The sequence below is a fragment of the Nesoenas mayeri genome, assembly GCF_963082525.1.
Source record: "Nesoenas mayeri genome assembly, chromosome: 2".
Taxonomy (NCBI): Eukaryota; Metazoa; Chordata; class Aves; order Columbiformes; family Columbidae; genus Nesoenas; species Nesoenas mayeri.
The window spans coordinates 3,029,287-3,041,208 of NC_137543.1; the positions used below are offsets into that span (position 1 = coordinate 3,029,287).

At 46.5% G+C, this 11,922-nt stretch overlaps 1 protein-coding gene across 1 annotated transcript; it reads left to right on the plus strand.

Annotated features, from left to right (window-relative positions):
- Window positions 1-6,224: 6,224 nt before the first annotated feature.
- On the plus strand, window positions 6,225-8,979 carry LOC308037448 (lymphocyte antigen 6E-like; the record flags this gene model as incomplete). Its single annotated transcript, XM_080339242.1, has 3 exons — window positions 6,225-6,276; window positions 7,991-8,110; window positions 8,822-8,979. The coding sequence occupies 3 exons, from the start codon at window positions 6,225-6,227 to the stop codon at window positions 8,977-8,979; spliced, it is 330 nt and encodes a 109-aa protein (XP_080195368.1).
- Window positions 8,980-11,922: the final 2,943 nt, after the last annotated feature.

Sequence of the window (11,922 nt, forward strand, 5' to 3'; positions counted from 1 at the left end):
CATTCCCCTTCCATGGGGTTTTGGAAGAACTTGAATAGTGTTGGATTATAGCAAAATTATTTATTTGTTTGAATAGTGAGGCACAGGGTAGTTAAGTGAACACCATAACCTGTATAAACTTGAGCGATCTCATGTGCTGCCTACACAGTAAAATCAGGATTTGCCCTTAGAAGAAAGATTCATGGCTTGTTTGGTTTTGGCTTTTTATCCAAACACACACCAGCAGCAGCTGATCAGCTAAAAAAAAATGTATTTCAAGTTCCAAATCTCAAATGTTTTGAGACCTTTACAAATGTTGCAGTCAGGACAAATGCAATTGCAATGAGGCATCGGGGATGAGACCTCCCATAGTGGTGCTGGGAATTGCAGTTCTGGTCAGTGTTATCAGGTCCCTTCTCTGGGCTGGACTGTGATGAGGTCCCTGCTGAATAGCCTGTCCAAGCCTCTTAACCTGTCCTGGTCCTGACCTACAGTCATTTTGCCCATCTCTCCCCAGAACATCTTCTGAACATCTGATGTTCAGGCACAGAAAGGCCAGTCTGAAACTAGCTTAAGCTTGATGGAGAAGACACCTGTCATTTATTCCTTTATAGCTTCTCATGCACAGGACTCTGCAGCCACTATTTTAAAAACTAATAAACACCTTGGAGATGTCTGTTGAGTTCTGACTCACAGCAGGGCTGGGGTTTGGAAGCAGCATGGTCAAGTTGTCCATGCAATTACACAGAGATCTAAACAAATGGAGGTGAGTAGAAGGAAGATACAATCTTGATCAGCACAGCCCCAGATCAGAGTAAGTCTTTTACTGTCTCAGCCAGGCAGAAATTTCTGAAGGCTTGTAGGAAAACACCTGGAAAATAATGGATTTGCATCTCTAATGGTACTGTTCTAGTATACTGTCAACACACTGGTCAAGATAGGACAAGAGGTAATGGTTTTAAATTAAAGGAGGGGAAATCCAGGCTAGACATGAGGAAGAAATTTTTTACAATGAAGGTGGAAAAATACTAGCCCAGGTTTCCCAGAGAGGTGGTGGATGCCCCATCCCTGGAGACATCCCAGGCCAGGCTGGATGGGCTTCTGAGCAACTTGAGCTGGGTGAAGATGTCCCTGCTCATGGCAGGGAGTTGGCCTAGATAAGCTTTTAAAGTCTATTCCAACCCAAACTGTTCTATTATTCTATGATTCTACGGTCCTTACAAGGTCTGGGACAGCATGAGGGAAGCATACTAGCAAATGAAACACTCTGTGTCTTTTCCTGGTCCTGGGGTGCCCATCTTTATAGCCAAGCTTCTTTCTCCAAAATAAGATGGCTGAATCCAAAATACCAATTCAAAAGTAGGTCTGCAATTGTCTGGGATGGTCCCAGATTGTCAGGCCAAAAACCTGCTGAGGAGTATGCTAACAAGTTAACAGTGTGGACAACAGTGGGACAACTCTTGAAAGTGTGCATGCACTCTCCTTGTGTTATTGTTATAGACATAGCTGCCTCCATGACAGCTCTTCTGCAGTCTGGTTCCAGCCCCAGGGCAGCTAAAAGGGTGGTGGACCTCCTCTGGAGCTTGTGACACCCAGACATCACTGCTGGATACCCCTATTAATGCCCTTATGTACAGATATCATCCTGTATGTAACTTATATCCAGACCCAGCTGGGATTTGGGCAATACAGGAGTCCTGGAGACACCATAAAATCAGGTCATACCGGTAAACAGAGATTTGAGATGCCCTTGGGGGACCATTTCCCCGCTCTGCTTGAAAGGACAGGTTCTCAGAAGGTTTTCAACACCTTGGTGTAACCTGGCCCCAGGCTGCCCACACTATGTTCTTGAACACAATTATGTCTGCCCTACTAACAGGCTCCTACAGTGAGTACCTGGTGATCTTCACAGCACCCAGGAACAGGGAGCATGTGGGATGTGGGGTAGGAGAAGCCACTAGGTCTGAGTCCTTCCATGATTTGGCATGTAAAGCGTTTAAGCCCACGTTAGTTTGCAATAAACCTCATGTCTGGGATTAGCTCTGAATTCCCCTTGGCTTCCCTGTAATGTAAGCATTGAAATATCTCTGAAGGTCTGAGGTGGAGACAGATCTGCCTCAGGGGGATGGTGATGACAACCCACCTTGATGTCCTGATTTTGGGGATGTCACAGCCAGGAAGGATACAAAGAATGAGTTTTGTAAGACCAACCACAAGTAAATCCCTGAGAAGGAGAAAGATGGCGGGAGAGAACCAGGAGGAAAAATTACTCTTCAGCTACTGTCATTGGACCCAAGGATGGGAAGAACTGGATCTTGCCCTCACCCAGGAGGTGCTCAATACACATAGCTGCCTCTTCTTCCAGGACAATGCCTACTTCAAACTGTGGTCTTCCCTTCCCAAAACAACAAGAGGCATCATGTTGACCTGTCCTCTTCCTCCAACAAAACCCCACCCAAAATAGAGGCTGGAGAACAAGACAGGGTTAGATTCCACAACTGCTTCAGTGGCTTTTGTATAGGGCTGAAAAATCATTGTTGGTGCAATCACACCTGGTGCTGAGAACCTCTTCTGTCCTGCAACCCCTGGTGTACTAGCAAATGGGTGGGAAATGGCAATATGTGCAGGCTGGGATGATGCTGGGATAGATGGAAATATTTTGGGACCTTCTGAGATACCACCTAAGAAGTGATGAGGGTAGGAGGGCCTGGGAGACATCATGATCTGATCACAGGGAACCTGAAAAATTGAAACACTTTAGGACAAATAACAGGAGGAGCTTCCATGAGACCAACCCACATGGTTTCTGTTTCTCCTCACTGTGATTCCATAGGTGGACACTTGTCCTTAGGCCTTTTGAAGAGAGCCCAGTATGAAGCTTCCAGGAGATGGGAGATGAGCAGCTCCATGGCTGACTTCTCTTCAGTGACTTCTGATCTCTGTTCTCCATCTAGGAAGACACAATGGGCAGAACATTGCAGAGGGCAGCCAAATAAAGCTGTATTTACCAGCCAGCTCCAACACAGTTGTGCAGCGCAGTGTGGCACAAACAAGAGTAAAATCTGGGACCACACATCTGCAAAGGCCTGATCTCCAAGGCTCAGCCTGAGATAGGGAAATAAACAGTTCCTGGGAATATTCCATGATCTGTAATGCCACCATCCACAACATTTAATTAATCATTTTCATTACTAACATATTCCCTGGAAAGGTTTCAACATGGGGCAGCTACCATTGTCTGATGGAATGTCTGGGAAAAAAGAGAGGATTGAGCACAAGGGAAAGGCCACTTGCAAGAGGCCCCATTGATGTCCACCTCTTGGCCTCCATGCTGGAGATGGTTCTGGTCACACTGAATTTACTACTACAGCTGTAGCTTCATTTCTGCTCTGTGATGCTAGATACTGGGACATCTTTTTTGGCAGCTATCTGTCCTTATCCAGTCCAAGCACTGCCTTCCATACTGCAGTCATGTGTTGGCCACCTAGGGTGACACCACCATCCTCAGTCTCTCATGTGCCTTTGAGGAAATGCTACCCATGGTACTCCCACACTTCACACATGTGCATCAGACATACCTGAGGCCAGCTATCTGGATCAATGGGCCACCAACAACCCTCAAAATGTCAAGTGGCCCTTGTCCATCAAACCACTCTTGCCAGTGGACCAGTGGTGGACCGCTTCCCGTGGCCTTGCAGATCATCTTCCCACTGTCAGCGAGGAGCCAATTTGAGTCCTTGGACCAGGTGACTCTTCTCCAGCTCTACGTCAGAGAGGAGACATTCACGTCATTAGAAGTTGGTGAAGGGTTTGGAGGGTAAGCCATATGAGGGGTGGCTAAAGTCAATTGGTTTGTTCAACCTGGAGGAGACTGAGGGGAGACCTCATTGCTGTCTACAGCTTCTTCACAAGGGGAAGAGGAGCAGCAGGTGCTGATCTCGTCTCTCAGTGTTAGGACATGAGGGAATGGCAGGAAGATGTGCCAGGGGAGGCTCAGGTTGGACATTAGGAAAAGGTTCTTCACCCAGAGGGTGCTGGACACTGGAACAGGCTCCCCAGGGAGGTGTCACAGTCCCAAGCCTGACAATGTCCAAGAAGAGACTGGACAATGTCCTCAGACACATGGTGTGAACTGTGGGGTTGTCCTGTGCAGGGACAGGAGTTGGACTCAATGATCCTTGTGGGTCTCTTCCAATTTGGGACATTCTATGATTCCATGATGAGTCCTTGGAAGTGGGAGAATAAACTGAGTCTGACACATTTCTTTGTTAAAAAAAAATAATCAAGAATGCATTTTTTTAATCATACCGAAGAGTAACACCATTATTTTTCCCTTGTTCCTCAAAAAACCCACCCAAATCTGGTTAAAGCAAACTGCTTTAACAATGCAGATCTTTGCCAGGGTGCTCCTGCTGCTGCAGAACATAGAGCCTTGGCTTTTCAGGACGATTTCCAGACACCCCTGAAGAGTCACCCCTGCAGGAGGACACCATGCAGTGAATCATGCTGGGCAATCCTTACTCCCTGGAGTAGGTAGAGCTCTTTGGTTGCTGCCTTGTGACATATGGGAGGACTGACTCACCTCCACTGGCATCCATGGTGGCATGTGGTCCCTGAGTCTGCCAGAATTTCATCTGTTGGGCAAGCGATGTGGTTTATCCTCTCACACCCAGAAGGTGTATGTCTATCACAGAGGAATGGTTTGCACTCATGGGGTTATCAGGGCTGACTTCACCATCCTGTCAATCCTGCTTTATGTCAGCTCTATTGGTAGACCCAGTGGTTTAACACCCATGTCAGAAACCTCAAAAACGTGCAAATCAACAAAAAAAAATCTCAACCCAATAATTCCCCTTTGCCTTTTTTTTTTTTTTTTCTTTAAAAGGAAGATGCTATGGGTTTTGGTGTCCCTTTGAACTTCCTCTGGCCATGCCTTCTCTGTCATGAACAATGATTAGTTCCATCAAATGCTCTAAATGTCTCTGATGAGCATGACTCTTGATTCAGGGATGCTTGCTCATCTAACTGATCTCCTGCCAAAAAACTAATGTTGGCCCCAAATCATTTTAGCCCTCACCTCATCCATCTAATCTCTTTCTTCCACATGTTTTCTGAGCCTCTGCCTCTTCTGCATCTCCATCTTCTAAACCCCAGGCTGTGTAGCTACACCTGGGTCTCTGTTCTCTTTCCTGCAGAATGAGTCTTGCAGGGCTGAGAAGAAAGGGGCGAGAAGACAGCTGATTGCCCAAGCTGCTCCTGCTTCGTCCTCTCTGCTCTTTGATGGCTTGGTGAGACGTGACTCATGGAGATGTCTGCTGATTGATATCCAGCACCAAACTTTCCCGCAACTCTTTCCTTGGAAGCCCAAGTGGGACAGGCTGTCAAACGGAGGCCCCAGGAGGGATGAAGTTATCAGATCCAGCTCCACCCAAATTGTAAGCATGCAGAGAAATTGTAAAGACTGAGAACATTTTATCTGACTGGTATCTAGCAGGACTTTGAGTTGGATGCTCCATATAAACAGGGGACAAATATGTTTTTACTCATTGCTCAGATGTTGCAAAGCTGGAAACTGACCTCCCGTGTCCCCTCTCCTGGATTTCAACCCCAAAGCCATTGTTTTCTTTCTGCAGCTGCTCTCAAAACCATGAGGCAGAGCATTTAGGATTTTATAGACGGCAAGCAGCTTTTATAGGGAAACAGGAAATTATAAGACATTTCCTGTTTATATTGCCAACCTTGAATACACAGCTAGATCTACCCTGACTGTAGATACTGGGAGTTCTCCAGGTCTAATTCTGAAATGGACTTGACAATAATCCACCCAGATGAAGCCATTAATTTGTGCCACTTATTACTATTTTGCTTTGAGTAGCTGCCTTCACTAAACTATCTGCCCACAGATGTGGTGATCAGATTGGAGCCAAACAGTACAAAACCCCGACTCAGACATCAGTAGCACTGCTAGCCTGACCATTGGTAAATTAAAGTATTAAAAGCAATAAATGAAATGAATTACCTCGGTGCTTTCACTTCTCTTCAAGACCCATCAGACAAGCCTGAAGGCAATGCTGAGGTGAAAAAACAACCCACGTACATTCCTAGCCTCTCAAATAATACATGATCCCTGCCCACTGTTTCAAAATTGTTGTCTTCATCATCGCCCAGTCCAAACGCAGGGAAGATATATATCCTGTCCCCAGGTGAGGGTGCTTTTCCTGGGCTGTGGACACGACTGAGAGAAGATGAAGTCCTCCCTCCTTGCCGTTCTGGCTTTGGTCCTATGTGCAGTTCAAGGTGAGGTGTCATGGTTTGCTACTAGACAAAGAGTAGTTGAGTGTTTTAAAGTCAGGGAGGCCTCGTAACCAGGGAAAGAAATCATGGGAGAGGGCGCATTGGCTCTTGAAGCTGAAGGACACAGTGGGTTTCTTATCTGCAGTCTCAGCCTGGATGTGCGAACGGTTTGTTTTCTTCAAGGAAATTTCTCTATGGACTCACGCACCACTGGATTTTTATGAAAGCAAGACAGAAAAAGGAAGCAGTTGCTACTGTTCTGCCTTTGCTAAGTGACTCTCCAGCGAGCTTGTCTGGAGAGTCATTGATGCAGGAATGTGGTCATTTCTAAATCTTGATGAAGAAATACTTCAGCCTACGATAGCACAACACATCAGCAGCTCCATGTGCCTGGTTTCTGCTCCGGTCAGTGACACCGTTTCTGGCAGAAGCGGTGGGATGGAGCCAGACCTACAACAACTGGATTTTTGCAGCTGCCTATTGGACACTCCTGATTTCTACCCACCTCAGAGACCCAACAAGCCGGCTGATTTCAGAGCTTTTGGGACAAAACTGGGGAATTAGGGAGAAGTTGGGTGGTGGGCTAAATGGGCTAAGCAACCTTGTGCTGGGATATTGGGTGGATATGTATATTTGCATATTATTTGCATTATAGGTTATGTATTTTATTTCACAGGGACATTGCAAATGAACTCAGAGCCCTCTTACGGTATATGATCTTATAGCCTCTATAGGTGAGACTTTAAGTAACCGGAGAGAGTAAATGTTATCCTCATTTTGTAAAGAGAAAGAGGGTTTGCCAGCACTTGGAAATTTGCCACATTGTCTGGTGCAGAAAAATAATTTATGGGAGTAGTTATTTCCATCTTGTTGTGGCCTAAGAATAATTTTCTGCTATTTATCTTTGTCCACTTACCAGAATAGCTATTCTGGCAGATTTCCAAGTGTTAACAAGGCCCAAGAGACAATGAGATTGTCAGTGCCAAGACAAAGACTGACCTAATCGGTGTTAGATAACCTAGGCAATAAAAATGAAATGTTAGACTATATGTGTCTTAGGGATGAATTCACAGAGCAAAGAGTTAAAATGCCTATTTGCCTTTTTTTTTTTTTTTTTTTTTTTTAATCCAGGTAATGGATATATATTTGAGGGCATTTAAGTCCCTCCTAAAGACACCAGCATAAGACACTGTATTTTTTAGGCTGTGGAGGTCCCAATTAACCCTATTCAACTGCCATGCCTACTGCCCAATTAGACTTTAGTCTATGTTGTAGTGTCTCCATCAATTAGAAGGGGTGATGCCCAAGCCTTGGGACATCCCTGTAGACTCTTACAGAGGACCTTGTCCTTCCTAGCTTCCTGCATCACATCAAACCCAGTACCCTTGTCCCATCATGGGGATTGGACTAGATGATCTTTCGAGGTCCCTTCCAATCCCTAACATTCTGTGATTCTGTGACCATACTATTATTTTCAGTGTAGGACAGGAAAGGCAAATTTGCATCATTGATGCTGTATGTACAGATGTGTTGAGTGTAAATGTGCAAGTGTGTGGACAGCAGGGTTGGGTTGGGTCTGGGTCTTGCAGCCCCACTGTTTTCAACAGACCTGCACCTCATGCTTTTGAGAGTTAATGGAAAGAAAATGGTCATTTTTCCTGCCAGGACTGGTAGCCTTTTTGTCTCCATCTTCCATATCTTGTGTCTCCTCCTGCAGCAAATGCCCTTTATTGCTACACTTGCGACTGGGAACGAAGCAACTGGAACTGTCTGAAGGCCGAGAAGTGTTCAGAGGAGGATCAGTACTGTGTGACCAATGTTGGCTCTGTAGGAATTGGTATGTGCTCACTGTGTATCCTCCAACGAGGACTCAGGAATGAGATGTGAGGTTTTGCCTGGATTTTTTATGGTTGCTCTTTGTAGATGGATGGGCTGAGGAGTCACAGGGAAGGACATGTGGGAGGTGGAACCCTTGCTAGCTCAGCCTGGCTGTGCTGAAGTTCATACGTTTTGAAATCCTCCTCCCCATCACACATTGAGATTTTCCCCCTTAAGCTTTGTTTTATGCCTGCTTGAAACAGGCAAGGGACACTAAGGAAGGACAAAAAGGATCCTTCAAGGGAAGAATAAATAAATTTGAACCTTGATTAGACAAGGAGATTAAAAGAAACAGGTAGCCAGGGTGGATAAGGAGGTCTAGAGACATATAGAGGGGAATAAGATTATTTCATTCAGGCAGAAAAGTCTGGAAATGTGCTTTCAGGCGTGAACATTGTGTCATGGATGCTATTGTACACCTAAGGAAGCCTTGACATGAGTGTCCATGCTGGGAGGTGCCAGATGCCTGGGAGGGACATTGAATACCTTGTGTAGCTGGTCACCAGCAATTACTGGGCTATGGTGGGATTGGGGTGGGTCTCATTTGCTGTGCTGGCCCTTGGGGCTGTTGGGGACAGTAGGACTCATTAGCCCATCTCCATCCTGTACAAGATGGAGGAACACTCAACAAACTCTCATTGCTAATGCTGTTCTCTCTTCTTCGGGCAAGGCTCTTTGTCTTTGTGGAAGAGGATCACCAAGAAGTGCTCCAAGACGTGCCCACACTACAACTTCCTCATGGGTCTGGCTACCTACACCTCATATTGCTGCCAAAGCTTCTTGTGTAACCTGCATGCGTGCCCAGGACCCAGGCTGGCTCGACCGTGAAATGGTAGAGGGTCCTGTGCCTGTGTCCTTCTTCCGCGGTGGTGGGATAAAGGGGCTCCTAAAGCCCTGAAGAGCACGCTCAGATTTCCCCAGGAGGGTATGGACACCGAGCATGCTGCAGAGTAGATAAAGTATTACGGTCACCGCCTTCTGCCCTGTGTTGCCTCCTAACCTGTAGCTTCTCACTTGCTTCTCATGCCCGAGCTCTGTCACCTTGGCAGCTTGATGGAGAAGTGTCCGTGCTATGTTTCCTGCAGCCTCGGGGAGGGAGATGCTGCTTCTGCATGTCCGGCAAATCTCTAGAAGGGTTTCTCCTGCTATCTTACCTTATTTCAGGTGCAGCTGGGAGCCACACAGCGGCAGCTTCCAGAATTAGGGAGGGGGAGCGGGGAAAAATTACAAACCCCTCTGCATAAACTCAGAAGATAAGCCTTGCAAACTCACAGGGTTGCTGCTGGAGAAGGAAAAAGGGCAGTTCTGTGTATAAAATCCTGATTCCTGCAATGGGTGCTAGCATCAGCTCTTCTTTGCATCCCTCACCCACTCCATCCAGCCTCTCACTCCCAGCCCCAAGCTGGGGACAATGACACACCCCTGTGCCATATTAAGAGTCAGACATGTCAGCTACATGCCTGTTCCTGTTGGCTCTGTCTGCAGTGCCATATTTTTATCAAAATGATGATTATCTGCACAGCCTGCACATCTGTGCACATCTGTGCATATCTCCTTATCTGCAGTCTTTGTCCTTACCTCCATCTCCAGCAGCCATCCTTGCTCACAGAATCATAGAATAGTTTGGGTTGGAAGGGACCTTCAAAACTCATCTGGTCCAATGCCCCTGCCATGAGCAGGGACATCTTCACCCAGATCAGGTTGCTCAGAGCCCTGTCCAGCCTGGCCTGGGATGTCTCCAGGGATGGGGCATCCACCACCTCTCTGGTCAACTTGGGCCAGGGTTTCACCATTCTCAGTGTCAAAAATGTCTTCCTCATCCATTTCTTCATGTTGCCTTGCTTGGTTGTGGCTGTTGTTCAAGCCAAGTGACCTTACCCAGGGCTAGCACTGCCCTGAATCGACTGCTTGGCAATGTGTCTTCCAGAAAACCATTCATTTACCCTTCCCTCAGACATCCCCCAAAGCAACTGCAGGGAAACGAAAAGTATTTGCAGCATTTGGGTCGAGCTGGTGAAGAACAGTGGAGGGATTTATAAGAGAAGAATACAGATTTCAGAGAGGCCAAATATTTCATGTAGATGTTTCCAAAGGCTGCAGAGAAATGAGGGCAAAAGGAAGCTGAAAAAGTGAACAATGACAAGAGCTCATAGGTTTTTCGTTGCCAGAGGTGCTGCTGAATGCCTCTCCCTCCTTCCAAGAAGCAATTTTTTGGAGGAGTTTTGCTCTGGGAAGAGCATGGAAATGCCTAAACTTGTGTCAGCCTGGGCTCCTAAATCTGCAAAACATTGCTCAGCTGAGGGATGATGCTCCGTGCTGTGCTTGGAACCCAACTCTGGTAAACAAGGGGGACAAAAGGGTCTTTGAGCTGTGCTGGCGCGTCTGCCTTGACCCGTTGCCCGTGGCTGCTCTGGATAAATTCATTCTTCTGAAGTGCTGCATAAACGGGAGTCTTCAGAGATCTGCGCTCTCTTTTTATTAATTGACTTCTACTTTCCTTTGCCCTCTCCCTCTCAGAGCTACACCACGCTGCGAGGGCAGATCTCTGTGCCGAAGGAGCCACGTTGGGTGATGCATCTCCCTTTACCCCTCCATTAGACCACCATCTCTTTCATACCCCCTTTAGTAATTTGCATTTTTCACCCTGAGGTAATCCAACCCCCATCTTGTCCCTCAGCCTGAATTCTCAAAAGCTCTTATGTACTCCCTCCACAATATTTTCTCATAGAAATAAAAGGACTTGTGTAGTTTGCTATTTTGTTGCTTTTTATTTTGTGTGTGTGTGTGTGTGCCAGAATTTTTTAGCTCTCTGAAAGCACCGAGGAGTCCCAGTTGGACAGACTCTAATAATTAATATTTCATTGTGTTGGATTTACACATCCTGCAGTAGCAGAGACAGAGTCCCCTGCAGCCTGGAGGAAAACACAGGTTGGTATATTTTTTTGCTGCTTTAAAGCAAAACTGGCTGGTTTTTGCTTGATTCAGTCCTCCTTTACTGCAAAAAAAAAAGAGCATTGTTGTATCCCATGGTTAACATAAAGGGGAAATAAATTGTCCTGGGCATAGCTGAAGAGCAAATGGGTTATTTCCCTTGCCCAAAGGGCATTGCAGCTCAAGGATGCTTAAAACTGCCCTTCTCCCTTGGTGCAAAGCTACCCCGAGTGGCAATTACTCCTCTCCAATAGACCAAAGATATGTAGGGAGTAAGAAGAGGCCTGTGCGATTCCTAACCACTAATTATGACCACTAATTATGGACAATTTGCATCACAGAGAGATGTCAGTCATTAGCAAGTGGATGGGGCTGTCCAGAAAATTACCCTGAGCCTTCTGCTGTGTCATCATACAAGGCAGTGTTCACCTCTTGGGTTTGAAAGGGGCTTGGGGGACCCTAAACAGAAATGATCATCACTACATTCATGATCATCACTACAGAGCCCACTGAGCTTCTCTGACTCTATTCAAAGATCTGATGGCAGTGGGAGGGGTGGGAGAGAGGTGAAGGAGCCCTTCTGCTCTCCCCAGCACAGGGCAGGACTCGGGTTTTGGGGCACTGCACAGTGCAAAAGAGACAACTCAGCTGGAGATGGTCCAGGGTGTGGGAGAAAGATGCTACAGAGGCTCAGCACAGCATTATTACAGGCATTTGGGGAAGGGATACCCTACCAGCCAGACATGGGGACAGAGGGAACAGGGGGCTGTTATCCTCCAAAGGGGCTAAAAGACCCCAGTGCAAGGGGTGGAGAAAGGTTCATGGAGAAATAAGTGCCCA